The sequence below is a fragment of the Manduca sexta genome, chromosome 19 (genome assembly GCF_014839805.1).
Source record: "Manduca sexta isolate Smith_Timp_Sample1 chromosome 19, JHU_Msex_v1.0, whole genome shotgun sequence".
In the NCBI taxonomy this organism is placed as follows: domain Eukaryota; kingdom Metazoa; phylum Arthropoda; class Insecta; order Lepidoptera; family Sphingidae; genus Manduca; species Manduca sexta.
Genome location: NC_051133.1, coordinates 10,721,308 through 10,745,730, shown reverse-complemented (window position 1 = coordinate 10,745,730; position 24,423 = coordinate 10,721,308). Strand labels below are relative to the sequence as shown.

Genomic DNA, 24,423 nt, shown 5'->3' with positions numbered 1-24,423 from the left:
ATTGAGTAAGATTTCTTTAATTCATATTTATTAATTCGTACGCTAAACGTACTGTTCAATACATTTTGATACACGGAGACAACAATGCCACACGGCGGATATCAAAAGAAATAAATAAATAAATAAAATAAAATAAAAATAAAATACTTTATTTATCACGTAGGCGAACAAAGTTGCACTTATGATACGTCAAAACAAATAATAAGAATAATTATTATTTCTAAACAACTATTAAAATTACTTATATAACTATGGACATTTTAAATTAGGGATAAAGTTTATACAAAAGACTAGGTACAAACCGAATTAACCAGCTCGGGCTGGCAAGTAGGGGGAAATACCAATTTCAAAGTTTTTTTCTATTTATTTGTTAAAAATCTAGTTAAAATTCATTCTTCATTCTATTCGTCTTGTACTCGCTTAAATATATATTTCATGCATTTAAACACTAACTTATTTGAGTCTGTAATGCAACTAATTTAGCTAATTGTAGAGAAACTTAACGTGATTGTGAATAAAACTAGTACGTAATATATCAGAGCTTAACTTGGTATGGTATTGTAAACTCCTATAATGAACATTAGAAACTAGATAGAGGGAAAAATGGAATCTATTCTTACATAATTTAAGCAAAATCACCTTCACATCTGTACCAACGCGATAAACCCAAAAACTGGAACTGATTTCGATGAGATTTTGTATGAAGATAGTTTAAGACCCTGGAAAGGACATAAGCTACTTTTTATCCCGGAAAAATATATAGCGAGAATTTATCCTAGATAGCCCTTTCACGCGAGCAAAGCCGCGAGCAAAAGCTAATGTTAATATGTAAATGATCAAAATTATCATTATGTATCGTTATTTTCAGTTGTCAAGTAAAATTGTATATGTTTTACTACACTATAAGAAACAACATCAACACAAATGTATAAAACTAATGCAATATTTTAAATTAGACAAACTTTACAACGAATCTAAATATGCTTCCAGTTTCAGTACACCACAAATAATTTGAACTACTTAATTTAATTATAACAGAAGTTTTTCAATTTCTTTTATAAAACTGTCGGAACTGAAATATTAAACTTTTAAGATGAATTAACGGAAGTCGCGTCGACTGGTTATACCAAACGGATCCCGTAGTGTTTGACATAATTACCACGAAAATTCTGTTTTATCGAGATCTTAGTGTTACATAAATACATATAATCGCCCAATAGATAAGTAGCTTTATTCTTATTTTGCTACTCATACTTATTAGCTGCTTAATGTAATTTTAATTATGGCAATTACTATTTTAGGTAGTACTTTAGTTTTTGTTTTACTGTATGTTTTCCCAATATTCGTTAATAATTTTACAATTATTTTTATGTCAAATATAAAAGATCACGCCATTTTAAGGGGTAGACAGAGAAGTTATACCAATTTTGACTAATATGCCAGATCCCATGACCCAGGGGGGGGGGGTGATTTACAAGGCAAAATGCCTAACGTAGAATTCGAACTAGAGACTTCACCGCGGCAGTAATCGTATTACGTAGTATATTAATGCACGAGATTACGGCATTATTCGATATACAAGATATGAAAGGAAATGAAATATATATTTTATAGTAGATCTAGCTCCACATGAACGTTTTCCTTTAGTGCTAGTGTGTGTACGTTTGGAGATTGACTGATGTAATCGAATGTAAACAATACTATACCTTTGTGCCACGTTCGTATATCGATTTTCCTTGAGCAATTTGTCACGTAAACAGTTTATCTTCTTACAAGATAATTATAGATAGCTTTATATGACTAAAAAGGCTGCGTTGCGTCTCTATGATAAAATAGTGAAAAGCGAAATTCGAGCTTCAATAAATTTCTTTGCGGTCGTTTCTCACTTTTTGCTGACAATAAATTATATCCGCTATACAATACTTACTCCTGCCTGCCTTATTTTTAGAATACTATTTTATTAAATATGAATGCAACCTTTGTATCTTTGCTTCAATTGAGAATACAAGCATAGAGATTTCAGAAATAAATGAAGTCCGATTTTATCGCAACGTTAAGAGAAGCATAAAGACCGCTTTTCGTTCACAAACAGAAACATAAATAGGAACCAGGAACATTAAAAAGGAGGTTCCCTCCCGTTTCTATGTTAGCATATTCAAACCGACTTCTATCGACTTTTAAAATTCGACTTTCATTTGTCTTTGTCCGTGCCTAGCTCTTTGCTAAGGTCACGGCGCGGAGGTGGTAAGTGACAAGTGTTATCCATCCATCTTCGTTCACATCGTCTGCGTATTCAGCTATTGAAGTCACTGGACGGCCTTAAGCCTGAATTGGGTACGTACTTACTAATTACTGAAGTGTGCTCTATGTTCCTTAATTTATGTCTTGTCAATATGAATGTGGGTGAGACAAAAGGGTTATTTATTGTCGAGTATTGTATCTTTATAACTTGGTGTATGATATTTTGTGATATAAAATACAAATGCTGCAGTTTATACCGGTGTTTAAAATTACTATGGGTTCTGATTGCAACTAACTTAAAATATAAAAAAACTCAAGCAGTACTTTCATAGCAATTAGCTATGCAATATGGTATCATCATCATGCTTCGCCGTGATATGTGGTGAAATTAGACAAGACGGATGGCCCGGTGAAGCGACGCGTTCAAATGAGATTTTGATTGATCACCTATCGTTTATCGAAAGGTGGTCTACCAGGAACTAAAAGGGGGACGTGATAGGATAAAATTCATAATGGATTTTGGCCATATTTTGTAACCTCTACATGGGATAGATTATTAGGTGGGCGCCTAAAATTTATTTAACTAGTATAATAAAACTTTTTTGGGAAACTCCTATTCTTTTCTCTTAGTTTTGTATGTATTTCATTACGTATACGATTTTAGTGATAATTATCTTAAGTTTATACAGAATGTACTTATATAACCTTACTTCGATTTCTTCATAATTCCTCTCTCAACACTTCAATCACGTACAAAGTTGAAGACAGAATTTCCTTCAGATCTATTAAGAACAGCTTAGGGGCTAGTGTTGACGCGCCCGCATCGTATACACGTACCGTCACTGCACGTGCAATTTACTCGGATTACATCGATCTCGCAATATACTGGCATTCTCTTTGAGTTCCCTGTGTTACATAAGGTGTTTACTGCTCTTGAAAATGTTTGTTCTTCAACTGTTTCCTTTAAATGCTTCCTAGTTTTAGTAAATGGAATTTATAGAAAGCGTTTTACCTCGGCGTTTTAAGTAATTTGTGCGAACTGCATAAGGTAATATAACAATTTTATTAGTTCCTCAAAACATAGCTATTGCTACAGTACAATGTAGCTACATTTATGAACTAACATAAACACGTCCCTGAGTATTTGTATCCCAGAAAATATTGGGTATTTATGGTGGCGGAAGCGGTAGTCCGTGGTAATCAAATAAAATAAGATGACCCACTTGTTTCTTTACCTCTCTAAATATTAACTTATGTCATGTAGAGATTATAGATTTTTTAAAATTTTGATAACATGATCTGATAACGTCTTAGGACTACATTGCTTTTAGAATCATCAATCAATACTCGCTTTCAATCAACAAGCGCTGCAACAATGTCAAACAAACAGTACAAACACTCAATTTGGACATCGAACCGGAATAACAATTAATGCAGATCTCAGAGAACATATTCCGCTTACACGTGTAGAAGCAAGCGCATGCAGCTAAGTTGGCTGCTTTAATTGAATTTCTTGGCGACGGGATGAAACCTGGTGGCCACTCAGTGTTTACTTTGCCCGGACAAATTGCCTCGCTCCGATCTAATTAGGCGTCCGTTGCAGCAAATGAAGGATGGATATTAAAAAAAATATATTGGCACAGTTGCGTCTTGAGAAATGTCTGCCCATTTATCATTGTGTTTTGATTAATGTTCTCTTTCTTTGTATTTTGTTCCAGTGATAACTTTTTTGTCAAGTTTTATTCCTTCGTTTGAAATTTTTATATCCAGTTGCTTAAAAGATAAAAGGTGTTCGATTAAAATTGTTTCTCTGATTGGCGTAATTGATCTTACTTTGGAATAAGTGATCTTAATGGAGCAATGTAATCTATTGTTTTAAGATGTTACGTTTAGTTAACGCGTTGTGTTAAGTCAATGGCGTGCTATTTAAGATAATGAACCTTTTATATTGACGCAGAAAGTTATATTTTCTATAACACTTTTTGAATAAGTCGTGTAGAGTTGTACAGTGATTGACTATCTATATTTTTGTTTAATCGTGTGTTACGATTGAATAATTCAAAGGCACCCTACTTTCATAACAAACCTAAAATAAAATTGTGATGAAAGAAATACGGCTACAATAAACAAAATTTCAATGGAATGGAATGGAACATTTTTTTAGAAATCGCTCTTTTAACTATTTATAAATAAGGCTTGTTCAAATAAATTGCTTTTATGTTGAAATATTCGTATTCTAAAACGGTGCCTGAATGTTAATGGAATATTTTTTAAACATATTACTTTCATTGAATAATTATTTAGATACAAAGCATTTTCTTCAGGTAATTTTATTAAATTTCATAGAAACAATTATATTGTTACTAAAATTAAAAACTAGGTGTTGCACGGAGTTTTGTCCGCGTAATAAGCCTTTCTCGCTACGAAAAATCTTGCTTATATAAAACACAGGCGATCCATAGTGCCATTTGTATGACGCAGGCGCCATCTATTTTGAAAAAGTTTGAAAATTAATATACTACCCACAAGAGCAATTTAACGGGACAAAAACTAACCAACGTATTAATCTAGGACATTGTCTATCCATGTGTCAAATCTCATCCTAATTCGTTTAGATGTCGCTGCTTTTACTTCTAACAAATATCCAAACAATTCCACAGACATTACCATTTATAATATTAGAAAAAAAATAAGAATAGATTATAACCTATTTTATCACTGCGATACTAAAGGCCGTTGAACCGTCGTTTCAGGTAAATTTGCATATATATACCAAATTGATTATGTTACATGGGTCATCTGAGAAGTTAGCCCATTCATGCTTCCGGCAAATCGTTCCATGAAGATAATTACAATGCAGATTAGGCGAGCAGTTTGGGCTCCTGCCAGGGGCACGGTCTAACAGATTACGTGAACTAACGTGTAATGCATGTTGGTGGGCGACGTGTTTAAATTATTGTTAGTAAGCACTTACCACAGTCATATTACAACATGCTTATAATATGGACTTCGATCAGACACTTCATAAGTTGGGCAGTACTGATAATTTAGGAAGAATAATATATCCAATTCATTAACATATTAATTCTCTACCGGTATTTCAGTTAATATGGATATTTATTTCTTATTCTTAGAGACTAGAAGTAGAGAAAGATAATGTTATGCAAATTCGATTTTCCAATTACTAAGCTTCTCAAAAGGTTTCTAAAGGAATTTTATGTAACCCGTGGAAGTATCTTGGGGAGATCTTTACCCAACATTGGGACATTCTGGGTTAATACAAAATGTATGTAGGTCAGTCTACGATCTTGGTGAATGCTTCGATATTATTCAATTGAATAATTTTGGGTGATAATTTCTGATGTATATACTAAAATAAAAAATAGATATTGGAAATTGATTTTTAAATGAAACTGTACTAGAGTTTACATGACGACAGAAATTTGCTAGTCATAATTGAACACTAAGTAAGATTTTCTTCGTATTCCAATTACTTACATGCTCACTTGTTTACTTTTAATTACTGTCGAGGCTATTTATTAAATCAAAATTTTAATTATACATAAATATTAATCAATCTAAAACACTTTTCCATTCCATTGTAATAATGATCCTTATATTCAGTGGAAGTGGTTTGACTTTGATAAATCACAAACCATTGTGTTCATCCCTAGATTAAACAATCAAATCACATTCTAACAGAATTGTTTCAACGGATTTGCAATTGTTTATACTAAGCTTATATTATATTTTATGTTACTAAATGCAGGTTTTTTCATTTCACTTTATAAAAAATAATAATCCATTAATTTAATAAAAAAGTAAGATGAGGTGAGTAAAGACGAAGCTAGGAAAATTATGTTGTGTTTTTCTGTTTTAGTCAACAACCCTTTTTTAATATTATTAGAGGCGTTGACTTTGTACAACGTTTGTGATAATCTTTGCTTCCTTTCTTTAATCTTTGCCTTGCTCGGTGGCGTAATTGTAATGCGTACGCGTATCGCGCTGAGGTCGTGGGTTCGAATCCCACGGTCGGCCCAAAAATAATTGTGACTTTTTTCATCTTAAAAATTACTCAGTCGCAGCTTGAAGTTAGGAAGTTGGCTGTGTGATACCCCGTGCCGAAAGGTCGTAAAGTCGTTGGTCCTGAGCCTGATTTTTCTCCGCTCGGATAGCCGTCTCACCGGACTATGAGAGTAAGGAACAGCGAGTGCACCTGTATATTTCGCACACACTTATTCGCTATAATATTCCCTACGTCCCCGGTTGATCTCGGTTGAGATTGGCCACCGTGGCCGAAATTCGGCTAGAAGGCATTCATTCATTCATTCAATCTTTGCTTTAGGTGCTCTGAGAGCATTCAAATTCGTTACTGATCATCCGATGTAAAACATAAATTATTATCTTTTAGCCCGACTTTGCCCATCAATCACAATTTCTGACATTACTTTGAATGATGAAGGAACTCAGGTACCGTAAACTGTACTCACGTATATACGAACTTGTTGTTATCTCGACTCACACGCGTACAACTTCCGATGACTATGTTCCGTGTTCAGGATATTCTGTTATAAACTTGTTTAACTACCTTCTCATACGAGGATTGCTTTTGAGTTTTGAGGTCATGAGGGTCCGACAGTGTCACCTTCCTTGACTAATGTATTTGGATATCAGCAGCCTGTACAGATTTTTTAAAAACTGATGTCATTGTTAGTAGAAATATTCTGAGAACAATGTTTTTACTTAATCTTCTTGATATGCTATTTCTAGAACAGTACAATCAGGTACGGTAATTAACTATGAGGTCAATAAAATCACGATAATTTTAACACAATATACTTTAAAATATTACATGCATTTAAAACATATTTTTTCGTATGTAATACGGGAACAAGAAACTATCAGTAACTTGCCGCTTACGACCAAGGTAATAACTCAAGCTTAGCTTGGCTTGAGAGCAGGGAGGAGACATTCGGCAGAGAAGGCCACCTGTTGCTATGGTTACTGACACCCTCGCATTCTAATTTTAACCCTTACACATTCGAAATAAAGTTTAATATCATGTGATATGGTTTTTATACGATATTTGCACGGATCATACGATCTGAAATTATGTCGAACGTTACCATCTGCGTATGGCCAATTTATATTTTTTTTACAAATATTTTCTTTTCATATTTTCCATATAGAAATTTATACAGGCTTACCTTTGTTATTTACGTTTATTGCTAAGAATTTTTCGTAACGCCCTCTTTATTGCGAAACACTTCATGGCCTACCTACCCTAACCTATTCGGTAGGATTTTTTCACCGAAATATTTGTAAGTAGGTATATGTCGTCGTATACAAAAAAAAATTATAGATAAAACAGTTGAATACCTGGAAATTTATTCAATTAAAGTAATTTCGGTAGTAGGTGATTAATAATACAAGACATAAATATTTTATAAAATACTATTTTTTACACGGTTTATTTTATTTGAAATTAAACCTTATTGCAAAATCTAAGTCACTTAACTACAAAACACTACTCTTAAATAATATATAAAAATTGGTTCAAATTTCTATATCATACACATAGGTACACTGCGACACAAATCTAAGGTATCAGCGAGATTTGAGTGCTCTTTTCCTACTGTCTATTGTAGGCGTGGATGCGGTCCGCAGTGCGGATGTCGAGCCGCTTGGGCCAGGTTACACACACACATCTGATGACCGGAGTACTAAGCTGCCAAATGAAGATGATCATTGTAGGGGTATAAGGTCAGTTTTGACGGTTTTCCTGTGAGTTTTATTTAAATTACCAGCCAGTAGTTTCATGTACGTAACTACTGAACTATTAAATTTGGGAGGACTATATTTAACGATTATTTATAAAATTTTAATTCCAATTTTTCTCAAATGTGAAATCTTTTGAAATTTATTTTTTTACCTTTGTTTTATTATAGATCAATAATATAAGATTGTATATCTACAAATATCACGATTGCTTACTTTAAACGCAATTATAGTCCATTTGTAAGCGAAAATTGAAAATAAATTAAAGCTGTAGTCCGACCAGCCCATTTAATTTACCAGTCAGTTACGTTTCACTAACTTACGGATGGGATGTATTTAAAAAATGTATTCAGTCGTGTTATTTTTTAATTCGTTTCAATAGTCATCCCCCTTTCATATTTAAATTTGAACTCAATTAATTCTTTGCCCGCCATATTTTTTGTCGATGGCTGTTGAATTTTTTATTGAATCGAAGTTTGAAATATTGAGTGCTGAATCTAATTTAGGTTAACGAATTTGCGCCCTGGAGAGGAATTTAGGATTTTCATTTTTTGTCCATCCTGCAATATTACAAACTCTATTTATTTCAGTTAATTGCATGGATATGCGGGGCTACGGTTCTTTGTTTACATTCAGAAATGGACGTGATTTGACTAGAATGAGGCTTTTATACTGGAAGAGATTTGTTAGGTTTTTATTTTATATTTGTGTTTGTATATCTTCAATATTGATAGGGATTTTGTAATGTTAAGGGTTTATCTTTCGAATCCAAATTTAATTCGTATGAATTTTTTTTTGATCGTCCAGTTCTTAAAAAGAAAGTAAGGAGGAAAAAATTCAATTTGCGAGCGTTTGTGTACATTAAATAACAGATAGCTACTAATTTTTGTCTGCAGATAATACTAAACAAGTTAATTGGACGTAGATACGCAAAAAGATCTACAGTATCGTCGAAAATGAACCGTGTATGCCAAATTAGTTCTAGTCTATAAGGTCTAAAATTTCCATTAATGAAAACATTTTAGTCAAAATATGTTAATTTGATCTTTTTAGTAACAAAATATAAAATAGAATATCAATGAGCAAAAATACGATTTAAACTTCAATCTTCACTATTTCTACAGTGTCGTTTTGTGGGCTGTATCCTTTTTGCGTATCTACGACCCACTATACTTGTGCATCTTTTGTGCCTTTGTTAAATAATACTTATTGCTACAGTTTCAGACTGCCTCGGGCACGCAGTTGTATTACGGTACGACTGCATTGCTGACGTTTCAGGTTCGAATCGCAAGTCTGGAAAAGTTTTATTACGTTTTTCTGATCAGTATCGGTCTTAATTCCGGGATTTTGCCTGATATGGCGATAGGCTCGCCCCTATTACATCACAGATACAGACGGCGAAAAGTCGTGGATCTGGTTGCATCTCTGCCTACACGTTCAGGAATGAAAGGCGTTAGCATGAGTACTTGTATGTATAAAGTGACAAAACTGGGCTATTGTAGTTTGATTTTATATATAGAAAAGTAATAAATTATTGAAATATTTAAGTACTTATTTAGTCAAATGTGAAGGTTCCTTCACTTCAAACTGCAGTTAGGATACACTCAATAAATATTTTTTTTTTAAGGTGGGAGGAGTAACAGCAGGCCTGATAGTATTTATGAAAACAATCTTTTAAGCCAAATAAAACCCGTCTCAAATAAAACATTGAATATTTTTCATTTTGTAAATACACCTCTGAAAGAATACATCACAAGGCAACAAATAGTAACGTTTGATTAATTGCAAATGTAAGTGCGCAGCTTTCAACGTGAAAGAACATTTTGCTTCAGACATATTTCAAAATCAGAAAAATAAATCATTGTACAAACGAACCGCACGGTAATTAATTTCGGTGAATTCTGGAAAAACGAATATCGTCCGTTTGATAAAACGTCAGCGCCGCATTTAATCAACAACTAATGGAAAAACATATTCGTTGTAAACTCAATATTTTCAACAACACTTAAAATTATCTGGTAATTTGGGATATCCAAATATAGTATTCCGTTGTTTTAATTATTGAATTACCCGAACTCAGTAATTATCAAAGGAATATAAAGCAAATGACAAATGAATGAGTAGGTATTCTTTATTATGTACAAGTTCAACGAATATAGGCTATATAGGTATAAAAATACTTATTTGTTTAGTCAAGAATCATAAAAGTAGGTAGATAATAATTTCCGTACAAGGTTAAAAAAAAACAAAGTTTCAACCCATATCTGTAATCGCAGTTCAAACAATTTCAATATAATTAACTTAACCGACCTTTCGTTTGTTATTTTAAACAACGTAAATCAAAGAAAGGTAACACCGCACTAAATATGATAATTGAATGAAAATAGGTCTGTGCTAAATAAACTCAGTATTCACACAGGTATTACAACTAAATGAACAATTATTTCAAAACTCACATTAAAATTTCATTATGTTAATTGAAAAGTGCTATCAGCTCTACTAAATTTACTATAAATATCAGATATCGATCCAAACAATAAATGGCGTTCCAATGCTAATACTACTAATGTAATCATTAAAATTGCAAATTGCTGTTTGCCATCATTAATAATGGATTGCTGAGTTCAAACCATTCAGTTTTAAAATAGTAAGTGTACTAAAGGTATTTTATATCATTACTTCATCCTACTAAGTGAAAAAAGTTAAATTTAAAAACGATAATAACCTAGTTTATAGATTGAAAGTACTCTAGTTTAAGCAATTATTCCATAATTTTAAATACCTTTGTATAAGACCATGGTTATAAACTTATATTCTATGTACATACATAATTTTGCAAACAAGAAACTAATTAGCGAAGATGCAGTAATTTAGAACGGCGTAGTTTGCTTAAAATTTTCATCTTGTTCCTTTGAAGCTTTTACTAAGTCAATCTGCTTGTGCACTTCTAGGCAAAGGATTTAAAACAATTATTCTTCGTTCTCTTCATCGTCGTAATCAACAGCGAGTGTTGTTGTTGTATTAAATATTGCTTTAACCAAATTCTTGATAACTTTTCGCGGTCCTTGACGTAGAAGAGTCAATTTGAACTGCATTAGTACGATGAGATACGTCGACATGAATGATATGTTCTGAAAAAAAGATTGCGATTTTTTTGCAGTTTGCTATTTATTGGTAACCTGAAATTGTTTGAATGTTATTCCTTTTGTACTTTCCTGAAAATCTAATAGATTTTTTTAACATTTAGTAAATACTTAATTTAAAACTTTAGTTCATTTCATTGGTATTATATTTATACGTTATTTATTCGTGTTTCGTTATTGTAACAAATGACATAGAACATTGGGATGACGTCGTAGATATAAATCGTAATAGGTCTGGCACAAGTGTTGCTTCTCCATTTATCATTTCAAGACCTAAAGATACGAAAATGTATGAACTTTTACTATAACAGTTCTATTACTTGCTCTTGTTTGTAAGTAATAGTTTACCGTCAGGGCCTGATTGTTTCTAATCATTTATAAACATTAAAATACTCGTTAAATCTGCGAAAACAGCTTGTTTTGTCATATTAACAAAGGTAAGAGATAAGCTAGATATTCAAATGTCCATAGTTATATAAGTAATTTTAATAGCTGTTTAGAAATAATAATAATTATTCTTATGCTTTGTTTTGACGTATCATAAGTGCAACTTTGTTCGCCTACGTGGTAAATAAAGTATTTTATTTATTTATTTTATATATACTTACAGCAGCAAACAACTCTCGGTTGATATTAGTGAAACCATCTAAGTTCATAATAGGTGGATTCTTAGCAATGGCAACTAGAAACATTTCAACCTCTCGTTGCGTGCTTCGATCGATAACGCCCAGATTTACGTTCAGAAGGCGAACTTGGAACTCCAGGCCGACCTGACGAAAGTTTAATGAATGTATTTGGCATTGATCTTCCCGAGGTACTTCTGTTATTGCAAAATTCTAGACCTTCTTCAACTCAGTACCATTTTAAGTCCTATTTGCAATGATTTATTGGCTAAATATGTAAATTCATTTCCTAACAACGTCTTCTAAAGTTAAAATGTCATTTACAAACAAAGTTCTAATTTCTCTTATACTATTACATGCTTGGTAGACGTCGTATTTGTTTTAAAATCAGAACTTTGATCTATTAGACGTTGGAATAGCCCACAATAATTGAAAACAGACCATAACTTAAGGTCTATTGAACAAGTTTCGAGTAAATTTTATTGGACAGTTATCGTATTATGCGTCCCGACATCGAACCTTCGAATCCTACAGGACCTCAATATCACCGCATATAAGACACGCTCAGTGTGGATAGGAGCAACGGGTGCTACGTGTCACAATACGATCTTGATAAATTTAAAGTGTAGGTCCCACTATAAACTATGTGATATCAACAAATTAGAATTTAAATGACCGTTGATTCATAAATCATGTCTTTTCATAATTGTGGCAGCTAGGATTTTTTACGATAAATAAATTGTAGTCGATATTTATTTTGGCGGTAAACCGTTAATGAATTATTTTTGAATTGCTTTCAAATTAACATACCATGAACACACACATGTGCATGGGTAACATTTCAGCGCAAAGTACGATGTCTGAACGCAGCAATAAACAGCAAATGAAGATACTTCTCATTTTATTGCCATTTATTTACTAGCATAGGAGTGTGACTTTTAAATGTGATCGGCTTATACATTCATGTGATGAGTAGCATTTACTCAGAAATTGTTACAATTTTACCTTTCTAGAAGCATGATAGGCTTCATTACAAATTATGAAGAGTAGTGTCATGCAGTATGCAACTATGACGAACAAGCCCATCTCCTTGTAACTCAGACCGTGTTCTAAGATTTCAGAAAGAGCACCGTAGAGCGAAATAGTAGTCGTGAAGAATATCACCATGCAATAAATTCCATACATGTTGGAATAGGCACGGCCTGAAAATAGAAGTCGTTGACTCAGATCTTCACCTTGAATTCTTTGTTCTTAACGTTTTCACGTTTACAAATGTATTTTTATTTGTTTGAATGAACTTTTAATAACCTGAGTGCTAGAGATAGGCTATGTGAATTTTCTTACTCTGCAAAATAAAATTCATCAACATTAAATTGAAAGTATCCATCTTTGACATAAGCGTAAACGTAAAAGGAATATCGGAGAGTGCGTAATAAAATAAAGGCAATATTTTTAGTCCAAACAAAGAAGTTGCTTTTCCATTTTAGATATTTATCTAAAATGATACCTACTTAAGAGTAAAACACGTTCACAATTTTACTTCTAAAGGTAAATCTGATGTCATCCATAACAACGATAAATGGCTTTCATAACAAAATAAACCAATTTTTAAGAGCATAAACGCAAAACCAATTGCTCTAGACCTAAATGGATGTAAAAATATGTCATAAAAATGGTAATTGAGTTAAGTTAGCGCCGACTCCAGAATATGTTATGCCAGCTTGACTTTGACAAACCATGCACATATTTCAAGGCTGTTACGTGAAAGTAAATCGTTTTTTAAAATCGCGTTTTTTCTCTTTATTTACCCTTAGAGTATACTGATAGTCAATTGAAAAGAAGCGATTTTAAAAATGCTATTTTAAAACTGCAATAAAAATACATCTTAAATGTTAATATAAAAATAAATGATCTATTCCTCGTTTTAAACGGTAATCAAGATTTAGAGTAAGTTTACACTGCCATTTTTAGTGATAACATTTTGTTATTTGTTTATTTTACTTTCTATTTTTATATTATAGATATACCAAATTATAGATTCAGAAACTATTCCTGTGATGTCATTATAGCGTGTTAAAGTACGAGGAAGCTCTGAACTGAACTTTACATATTAATCTCCACATAAACATCAATCATTGACTCAACTAGTTACAGGCTATGAACATACATTTTAACACAATGTATCACATTAAATACAGACCCAATTGCTGCATCATATGCGATAAATCCACCCACAGATGGCGGTACTGAGCCAACTTCAGCGCCGGGTGGTCGGACTCCAAAGCCTTGTGCAAGTTGATCGCTAATCCCCTGGACGCTGTGCCGAACGCGTTGCAGTTTATGTACCTACAATGTTATATCATTACACTTTAGATTATAGCTGAAGTATTGTTTGATGTTGATTATGGTTGTATTTGAGTTATGGATAATATATTTGGTTGGATTTGCAACAGGGTGTAAAATAGGATGTGTTATTGGTTATGGATGTTTTATAAAAATGATGTGAGGTTGGAGTGAAAATATTACGAAATCTGCATGATTCATCATTAATTAATGTTTTAATATAATATCTTATGTGTTTTTTTAAGATTTATAAGTTTGCGTTTGAAATAAAAATTTAACACAATAATTGAAAACAGACCTGGGATTATCTCTTTTTTTAACATAAAATTAAACAGTTGTTTTTTTGTTTAGTGAAAAATAAACTAAATTCACCATTTCCTGTGAGTATTTAACTGAAATTTATAGCATTCATTTGTTTACTTCCAGCAAGACAGAAAGGTCCTTAAATGCTTAGATGTTATCAAAACAATTGGCACAATTTATTTTCATAAATCAAGTTGTAATTCATTAATTCGTCTCTTTGCAAGGTTCACATCACAATTAGTAATTCTTAAGTTTCAAGAATCAATCAAGTTTCCAAGAACTTACAACAAAGGAAAATTACAATCCACTTTCAATTATGAAACTTCTGAACTATACTCAACTTATAATAATTAATTAGATCCGGATTCCGGAGCAGTCTACCCTGTTTCTCTTCCTGTGTATTATTAGTGACTTTAGAGTAATTTCTTTGAAAAACATTTTGTTCAGTGATTTGAAAGACCGCCTTCAAATTAAGATAATGATTTAGATTTAACTACTTAATTGCCTATACAGGAATGTCACAATTTTCAAAGCTAGGTAACTGCTGCAGCTAGCTAAGTACTAAGCTAAATGTAATACTAATTAATATTAAATCAAGACGGTCATTGAAACAATCTGATTCTGAAAATTAATTATGAAATAAAATAAACGTCAAAATATGATAGAACGAAGTACAGATATAATATTAGGCTAACACAAATATTGACTTACAAATTGGTCTAGTTTCAAAACAGACAGAGGAGAAAGACAAACATCTAGTGAGTAATAAACCAACTTCAGACCACATTAGCTTTAGAAATTAGTCAACAACTAAACATAGAATTACGTGGGTGTAAATTTTGGATTTACTAAGCCTAAGTTTATAGGACGGTAGTGAAGATTACTCAGATTTTACTAAATATTTAAGTAGCCTACAAAGTAAGTAGCTGAAAACATTATAAAATAGAATTTATTACAATGAAGTACTGGAAAATTAATTTGACTCAAAATAAATATAAAAAGGGACCTACTGATGGTAGGTCTTTCATAAGTGAGTGTCCGCGTGGGTAGGTACCACCGCAATGTCTATTTCTGCCACCAAGCAGCATTGTTAGCCACTGTTTTGTTCCGATGTGAAAAACATTGTAGCCAGTGTACCTACTGGAGATAATAAGACTTAACATCTCTATCTCAAAATGGCGAGCGCTGTGGAACCAAACAATACTTTGTATTCAAGGTGTCGGATGGTGTTTCTACTATTTAAGAGCGGTCGTATCGCTTACCATCAGGCGAATGGCAAGGTCGTCTCGTCATTCAAAGTAATAAAAAAAAAACAGATTTTATTCAAAAGGAAATACTTCTTACCGATGTTAATGAAAAACAACTTACCATAGAGAACAAAATCCATCGAGCATAGCAATAATATGATAATAAGCTAGCGAATGCCACAATTCAAAATCATCTTGTAAGTAATGTTGCGACAATATTACACCGAAGCTTAGTGCCCATGAAAATATGCACAAACCCCATGTCAGTGAGTACAAATTTGGAAATACAATTGGTGTTCCTGTGATCTTCAAGTATTTTAACTGAAATGTAAATCAGACGCAGAATTAAATATTTTGGAAATCTTTACTATGAAATTCTACGTCTAAACAAAAAAAGTTATGCAAATAAAGTTCATTTTATGTTACGTAGGATATTTATTCTTAAATATTACAAAACAAAGTCGCCTGCCGTATCTGTCTGAACGCGATAAACACAAAAACTACCGAAAAAATGTTCGTTGAAGTCTGATATGGAGATAGTTTAGAACTCTGGGAAGGACATAGCATAACATAACATAGGGAAGGACATAGGCTACATTTTATTCTGGAAAAAATATTTTACGCGGGCGAAGCTACGAGAAAAAGCTCGTTGTAAATAAATTTCATTTTATATTATGTTAATATATTTATATATACTTTTTAATATTTACTTAAGATATCTTCTTTTATTATATTAATAATATAACTATTGGGATTACCGTTATTTTAAGTATTACCTTCATTATGAAGCATTTGTACATTATTGACAGTGAGTAAAGCCTTACTAACGTTAAAAATAATGTACTCTAGTATATATTTATCATATCGAAGAAAAAGCCCTGACAGTTTAATGACATGGTGCAAATGCCCCGCCCGAAGTAATTTACTAAGGGTGTGACATGATGCGCCTATTAACTTTGGAGTAATTAAATGACAATTAGGTCAAAAGAAATACCTGGTAATGAGTCCACATATTTTTAAAAATGGCCACTTGAGGTCCGTGCCGCCACGATGCGATAGGCAAAAGGAAATGTGGAATGAGGATACTCAAAAATATGATATTGTAGATGACTTCATCAAAACGCTTGTTTGAACTGTTTTGGAAATTCGCGAGACGTTCTTTGCCAACTGCAAAAAAAATAATACTTGGATTGGGTGTGTTTTTAAGTCAAAATAAGAAAATGGGTGATGCCTCGATCTGACTGGTACCATTGTCTCATAGAAAACCAACGTGAATTCACAATTTGCGGTTGCGTAACGTGTAGTGAGATCCTGTTTATTCTGTAATCCCTACTCCTTTAATTTTAGGTTGAAAATGCATTGAAAATTTTTAGGCGATGTGGATTATGGTTGTTGGGACTCACTATGTGATGATATCTTGCTAGGGATTTTGGGCCTATGTTACAAAAATTCACAGACATTCTCTTAATTATTGTTACGTCAATTTACATTTGAAATGTCTAATTTACCTTTAACTACTATAATACATTCCAAACCCCAAACTAAATAAGCCCATAATGTCGCTTTTGATATCCAATTATACGTAGTTCGCTTGGTCGTTTGGGCATCTGTAAACCAATTATTAATTAAAATTTACTATTATAAAATAAATTAAATTCAAAAGTATTTATTTTTTTACTAGGCATCATTAAATTAAACTATTTTTTATCAGAAACATGCACTCGTGAACACAATTTTGTAGGACTTTTCCAAAAAACATATTTACACGTGCAAAGCCTAAACAAAAACTAAGACATAAATAAATAGTAAAGGTAATAGAAGGTAAATTCTAGGAACTTCTCTACCTACGCCATTAAGATATAAAACGAAAAGTTACAATGTGAGGTATACATTTAATAAGCCATTATTTAGTTTGTTGCCGAGCAGTTGTACAACAAAGTGGTTATATACTAAGTACATATCTTCTTAAGTTGTTAAGGCCAAAGTTTCAACCTTAATGATATTATTCTTTAACAAGATTATGGCTAGAGTAGTGTGCACTCAACTCGTACAATCTTAACGATGTTTCAAACTTATTGAAACTTGGAATTATTTATTATATTTGTCGTAAGTTGGATTATGAAAGGATTTGGTGGGTATGAACGATCCTTTATGTGCTCACTTTAATCATTTAGATGGATTAAACAGTCATATTTCAATATTCAATTAACTCGTTTTGGATTTTAAAATTCACTAGATGTAGTTTGATGCGCAACGTGATGTTATTATGGTCAATATTGCTTACGCTATGACGTTGATATATGGCGGCAACATGATTTCATGCGCCTGTAAACTGTAAGTACAGTACAGAATTTATACTTCTATATCTATTCTATTTTACAAAGCTGAAGAGTTTGTTTGCTTGAACGCGCTAATCTCAGGAACTACTGGATTGAGTTTAATAAAATCTTTACTGTTGGATAGCCAATTTATCAAGGCGGGCTCTAGGCTATAAACATCACGTTATGACGAAATTATACCTTATAAAAAGTTCTAAAAAATCTATATATATAAAAGAAAGTTGTGTTAGTTACACTATTTATAACTCAAGAACAGCTGAACCGATTTTGATGAAAATTGGTGGGGAGGTAGCTTAGAACCAGGAGACGGACATAGGCTTTTTTATCCCGTTCCCATGGAAACGGGACGTGACATAAAACGTGGTATAACAAAACGAAATTTAGTATGAAGAAATTTTAAGACCCTGGGAAGGTTATAGGCTACTATCCCGGGAAAATATATAGTGGGACTTTTATCCCGGAAAAATTCACGCGGGCGAAGCCACGCGCAAAAGCTAGTACATTATAAAACAAAGTCTCATGCCGCATCTGTCTGCCCGTCTGAACGCGAAAAAATCAAAAACTACCCAACGGATTATAATAAAAATTGGTATGGAGATAGTTTGAGATCCTAGGAAGGGTATAGGCTACTTTCGTATCGGAAAATTCATTCACGCTCGCGAAGCCACGAGCAAAAGCTAGTATCTAAATAATCTCATACTATAGCGTTTTTAGTCACCATTACTAATAACCTGTGAATAAACAATATACTTTTTGATAACGTTATTTTTCCTATTTTGTAGTTTATGTCAAACATGCATATAAATTATTAAACACGCGTTTTCATACGATTGAACTCACTTCATAAACAAAGACCGTGTCATGTAGTTTCATTAAAAATGGACACCGTTTAAGAAAACGATGTCACTACGTGCTATCATGTTTTCTGTGCTGTCCTACAGCGAAAAGCAAACAGGTTGATTGAAAATGGAATTTTTAGCGAGTGATAGATTTGAATATTGTTACTATTTGCAAGCATGCCGCGTCCTGTCGCGGCCTGTCCACTCAACAAATGTTCGATAAAAGCTCTCTGTTTGAAATATTCACGTTATTTGTTTATGCAAATATACATATTTTAGATCACGTGATCGATTGTGTTTTGTTTTCGATGTCCATTTGATATATTCTGGGGTTTATGGATGTCATGTTAAATTCGTGTGTGTGCTCAAAGGATTTTGTATGCGGTAGTAATATTTACAATTTAGAAATATACTAATTTCATAAAACTATTATGTTTTTTTTTATTGCTTTAAGTAGTTGTATTACAGTACGATTGCATTGCTAAGGTGTCGGGTTCGATCTCCAGGTTGGGAAGAGTGGATATTGGGTTTTACTACTCAGTATCAATCCGGATTCCGGAATTTGCGCCCGATATGGCGATAGGCTCGCCTCTATCACATCATGGGACGGAACACACTTGGCCAAGAGTGGGTGCCCTGGTTGTGCCTCTGCATACCTCTTCGGAATAAATGAGTGATGTGTATATCAGCCCGGGCTGATAATTATTAGACTCCAGAGTCTAGAATTTGTGACAAAAAATGACTTGAACGAAATTATAACTTTAAGGCTACTATAATGCATAATTCCTGCACAGTTGTTTACACACAATAGTATATCCTAATATGACTTATGGAAGCGTAATTTAGCTTTGAATTTCAGAATAATTTAGTCAAATTTCAAGAATTCAAGAAATTAAGCAAACGAAGCAAAACTAAAGTGCTCGGTCATAAATTTATATGTACTGATTTCTAAAAACGTAGGTTTAATTTTTATAAATTAGTTACTTTTTGATACTCTCATTATGGGCATGACACCCATTATTTGAAATAGTACAAGCAAACTTTTCGTAGTTAAGTAGAAACTGTCATGTTTGTCCAGAAGAGGTCCATCTTTAGCCGTTATTTGAGGCCCATAAACATCTTTGGCTTCATAATCTAAAACAAAAAATATTAAAATTTTTATGCATTAAAATGAGAAAATACTTTTTCAACACTAGCAATTTATGGGAATTATTAAGACGTTAAAGATAAAGTTACATACCTAAGTGGCTATTACATGAAAGAAAATATGAGACCGTGACATTTTAAGGTCACGGTTTCATAATTCTATAAAATTATCTTAATTTGTTTCAAAATTAACTTTGTTTATGTTAAAAGAAATAAAAAAAAATTACACTAAAAGTCGAGGTTAATTTAAAGTTATTCTTTGTATATTTTCACTAAGTAATTTAACCTATTTTTTCATCTATAATATTCCCGATAAAAATTGAAAGTAGGCACTTGGAAACATCAGATTAACAACTCCAACCTACAATATGATCCACAGCAATATTCGCGGAGGTAAATTTTACGAGCAACCAATAAAATTTATTACTTAACAATAACATTCTCCATCTATTTACCTTTTATATCTTTCCCGTCGCTCTTTCTGGACGCATCCGTTTTCCTTACTCGTTCATGTTGATGTGGGTTGTAAATCCTAAATCTATGGTTGTCTTTATTCATTGTGCCCGATATATCCGCGATGCCCGCGTGACGTCCGAACTGAATACCTGAAGGCTCTCGTAACAGTATACGATATAATCAATCATACCCACCCGCCTCAGCTTACTTGGTTATGCGCGTTTGTCAATAGAAACATGTGGAGTTGCCTTAATTAGTTGTTTAAAGATTTTTTTTTATACGGTACAGAAAAGTAACTGCACTACACTTGATTGTAAGTGGAGTGGGGTCCAATAGAATGTCGATTGACGAGAGATGATTACCCCTTGGCAGTCGACACAATTATGCTGGTCAATTGGAACGGGATATACACAGGTTGATCCCGGAACGCGATATACTTACGCGGGCCACTATGGCGGGTTTAAACAGCTCGTGTACGCCGGTACGGTGGTCGCTATCCTGGCGAATATAAAACATATCCTACCACCAACAAAATATTAGAGAATATTATTATTATTTTTTTTGAATAAATTAGAGTAATTGTAGAGCATTAGGTGAATTAATATTTAATGTAATAAGATGAAAAGTGTATCGCTTTGTATGGATTGAATTTATCATTTCCCAGTTGTGTTGTAACTGTTTGTAGGTAAGGAGTTGTGTTTTACTTAATATTTACCGATAAGATAAGACGACCATAGCTTTTTGTTTAATTTTAAGTGTTTGTGATAAACGAGCATATTTGAGCAATATTCGTATACATAGCGAGCAAAAATAGCGTAAAAATATAAAATAAATATTAGAGAAGCCTTAAAATCACCGGAGGCTGATTTCATGCGGGCGATCAGTCAACGAATCTTAACTAAATCCTTTCTACAACATCTATAAATAGTATACGTCAATTTCATACTACAAAAACACGAGAAAAAAGAATCAAGGCCCAACAGGTCAGGTTAAAAATTTCGAGTAAAGAAAGAAAATGATCTCAAAATAGCTACTTTAACTGGATTTCACTCCACTTACCAATCACAGTGAAGTCACATTTAAGTGTTCAAAAAAAATATCCCCAGTGTAAACAGAGGTACAACCAGGGCACCCACTTCTTGCCAAGCGTGTTCCGTTCTATCTTGTAAAAGAAGACAAACCTATCGCCATATCTAGCATAAAAATATCGGCTAATCGTAAACAGCTTCTCCATGCCTTTTCTAATCCATACACCTCTTGAGCCTTATACCGATGACGCCGCAACGTCGCTGCGCGCCCATTAATTCATATTTCACACTAATGGCGACTTTCGAAAACACTTAACGATCCCTAAGTGAGACGTTAGCGTGGCCTCCGAACCAGCGCGTTAAATATTAAAAGTAGCAGTAAAATTGGTCAAGAGCGAAGAGAATTAGACCCTAAGGTTCTTACAGTTAAAGATGTTTTTTTATCACCGCACTGTGTTAGGCTAAGTTCTCATTTCTCAACGCAAAATTAGCATACTAGTCTCGTGTTCTTGCTAACTATATGAGATCTTTCCACAACAATCACATAGGAAACATATAAGTAGTAGTTTAAACAATCGGAAGTTTTTGTTTGGGAATCGAAGCTGTGGTACCTCGTCTTTTTTTAGTGGACGCGGCGTCGATACTTTTTTATTTCTTGCATACATTTTCGAATGGAAAAAATTGGGAAATGGAAAATGAGCCGTGTAAATAGTAAGATGTGTTTTTGCCCTAGATCTACCTAACATAAGGGAATACTTTAGAATCGTCTTATGTACTCTTATGGTTACTAGATGACTCCATCAAAGGAGTAATTTTATAATATAATTTATTGTGTCCATCTGATGCAATGAAAATGAAACCATATGTACGTGGAGATTTATGATTATTTTATATTGTAATCTTTATTGATGGTCCTAAATAAATAAAATAAACTCAAATAGGAGTAAAAAGGTGTTAATTTGTAAAGAGCGAATTTTGCGGTTGTACCTATTCCCTTATTATTTAAGTCTAAAAATGTTAAACTTTCTAGGAGTACAACCGCAATGTCTATTTCTGCCACCAAACAGCAGTGTGTATGCACTGTTGTGTTCGGGTTCGAAGGGCATTGAGACTAGGGTAATTACTGGGCATCATGAGACTCAACGTCACATGTCTTAGGGTGACGAGCGTGTTGAAGTACTACGCAGTAATTTGTAATTGAAAGTACTGTGTGATAATTTCTTATTTTTACGCCTATATTATACATTAAAATAAAACTATTTTCCGGATTTTAACGCGGTTCTGTATGATGTTGCTGTTTTTTATTGGCGGTCATATCGCTTACCATTAGACGCACTGCATACTCGTATCGACATACAAATCAAACAAAAAAATACTACTTTCATCAATACTACTTAATCTAATAAAATTTTATTCATGTGCACATGCGTTAAAAACACAGAAGATTATTTTGTTTTACGCACGAACCCTAAAAAAGAATTTATAAAACTAACACGTTTCGATGTTTTATGAATATTGTCAGGTATTATTGCGATAAACATTTTTTGTACAAATACACTTTTAGCACTGTTAGTGGGTTTTGCATGAATCAAATTTTTATCGTGAACAATGTATATCGAAAATAATGTTGCCTAAAGTTTTATTTTGCTTTTGATTACAATCGAAACATATTCTGAATTTAAAATTTCAATCAATAATGAATATTTTTAAATTACAAAAAATATAGGATGTGGTTTGTGGCACATTCTTAGAAAATTAATTTTCTTAATTCCACGTAGTACTTAGAAGAATGTCACAAATTAGATTAAGAGAATAAATGCCTCTGATCAGTATTTGTCATTTACGCGAGTTTTAAAACAGTCCATTCCATCATAAAGACGTAAAATTTATAGATTTGCAATATTGTATTTAGGAATCTCCAGAACTATCATCCAATTTCAAGAATGATTTCACCATTAGAAAAACACATTATTCCTAAATATACTCTTTACCCCAAGAAAAGACACACGAATGGAGTCGCAAGCAAAAGTACTAGTACCCTTAATATATAAAACCGATATTCCAAGGAATATGTATGCTTAATACCTTTACGTATCAAAAACTATCGGACAGAGGCATTTACGTATTTATTTATGAACTTTCGCAAATGTATTTACTGTGATGAAATTCATAGGGTCGGGGTTTTCGGACGATAAAAATGGGTCCAGCCAAGACTTATCTCCGCCAAAAATGGAAAAAAGTATTTCAATTTTTTATAGTTCCTCTGGAGACCGATATATTCTCTAAGTGATGATTATTTATTTTGGGTTAGGCTAATATTTTATAATAATAAGAATATTTTATTCTTTTTGTGTTTGATTATTGTCTATTCTGTGTTACTTGAGGGTTTACCTTCACAGCTATACATGTACGACTCCAGCGACATCTGTTTAATAAATCACATTAAAAATTCTACCGTTTCCTACGGGAGCAAATTACTGTGATAAAAAGTAATATGTGTGTTAATCCAGAATATAATGGTATAGATCATGTTCTAAATTTCATCCAAATTAGTTGAGCTGTTTCTGAGTTTACTTCTAACAAACATTCAAACATATTCACAAACCTACGCATTTATAATATTAAGTAAGGAATAAGATTTAAAATATTACTACGAAGTAAGATAATATTTCTTAATAACTATTTTACCTTAAATCAATTAGATATACTTCTATATAGTTTTATAACAACCAGACCGATGCTATATTAACCAAAATTATTTAAAAAAATGATTGTAACCTTAGCATACGTCAATAAGTTCATACATTTTTATTCAGTCAATCTTATAGACTCTTAAGATCAATTCCCGTCAGTATTATAATCTCCGTCAGTGTCGAAATTGTAATTAAATAAGCAATTTAATAAGACGGCAATATGCGCAGAAGCTGTATTAAAGGT

The 24,423-nt window shown here is 32.7% G+C and overlaps 1 protein-coding gene across 1 annotated transcript; it reads right to left on the bottom strand.

Moving 5' to 3' along the window:
• Window positions 1-10,295: 10,295 nt before the first annotated feature.
• On the bottom strand, window positions 10,296-20,560 carry LOC115440842 (gustatory and odorant receptor 22). Its single transcript, XM_030165333.2, has 9 exons — window positions 20,458-20,560; window positions 19,841-19,990; window positions 17,187-17,285; window positions 16,673-16,845; window positions 15,800-15,999; window positions 13,986-14,131; window positions 12,791-12,987; window positions 11,771-11,932; window positions 10,296-11,150 (listed from the first exon to the last, which is right to left on the bottom strand). The coding sequence occupies exons 1-9, from the start codon at window positions 20,558-20,560 to the stop codon at window positions 10,989-10,991; spliced, it is 1,392 nt and encodes a 463-aa protein (XP_030021193.1). The 3' UTR covers window positions 10,296-10,988.
• Window positions 20,561-24,423: the final 3,863 nt, after the last annotated feature.

Excerpts from the sequence above, each read along its gene's own strand:
- LOC115440842 (XM_030165333.2), bottom strand. The coding sequence starts at position 20,560 with ATGAATAAAGACAACCATAGATTTAGGATTTACAACCCACATCAACAT. Across the intron at positions 12,988-13,985 it reads GCATATGATGCAGCAATTGG|GCCGTGCCTATTCCAACATG; the intron begins GTCTGTATTTAA and ends TTCTATTTTCAG. Across the intron at positions 11,151-11,770 it reads ACCGAGAGTTGTTTGCTGCT|AACATATCATTCATGTCGAC; the intron begins GTAAGTATATAT and ends TCTTTTTTTCAG.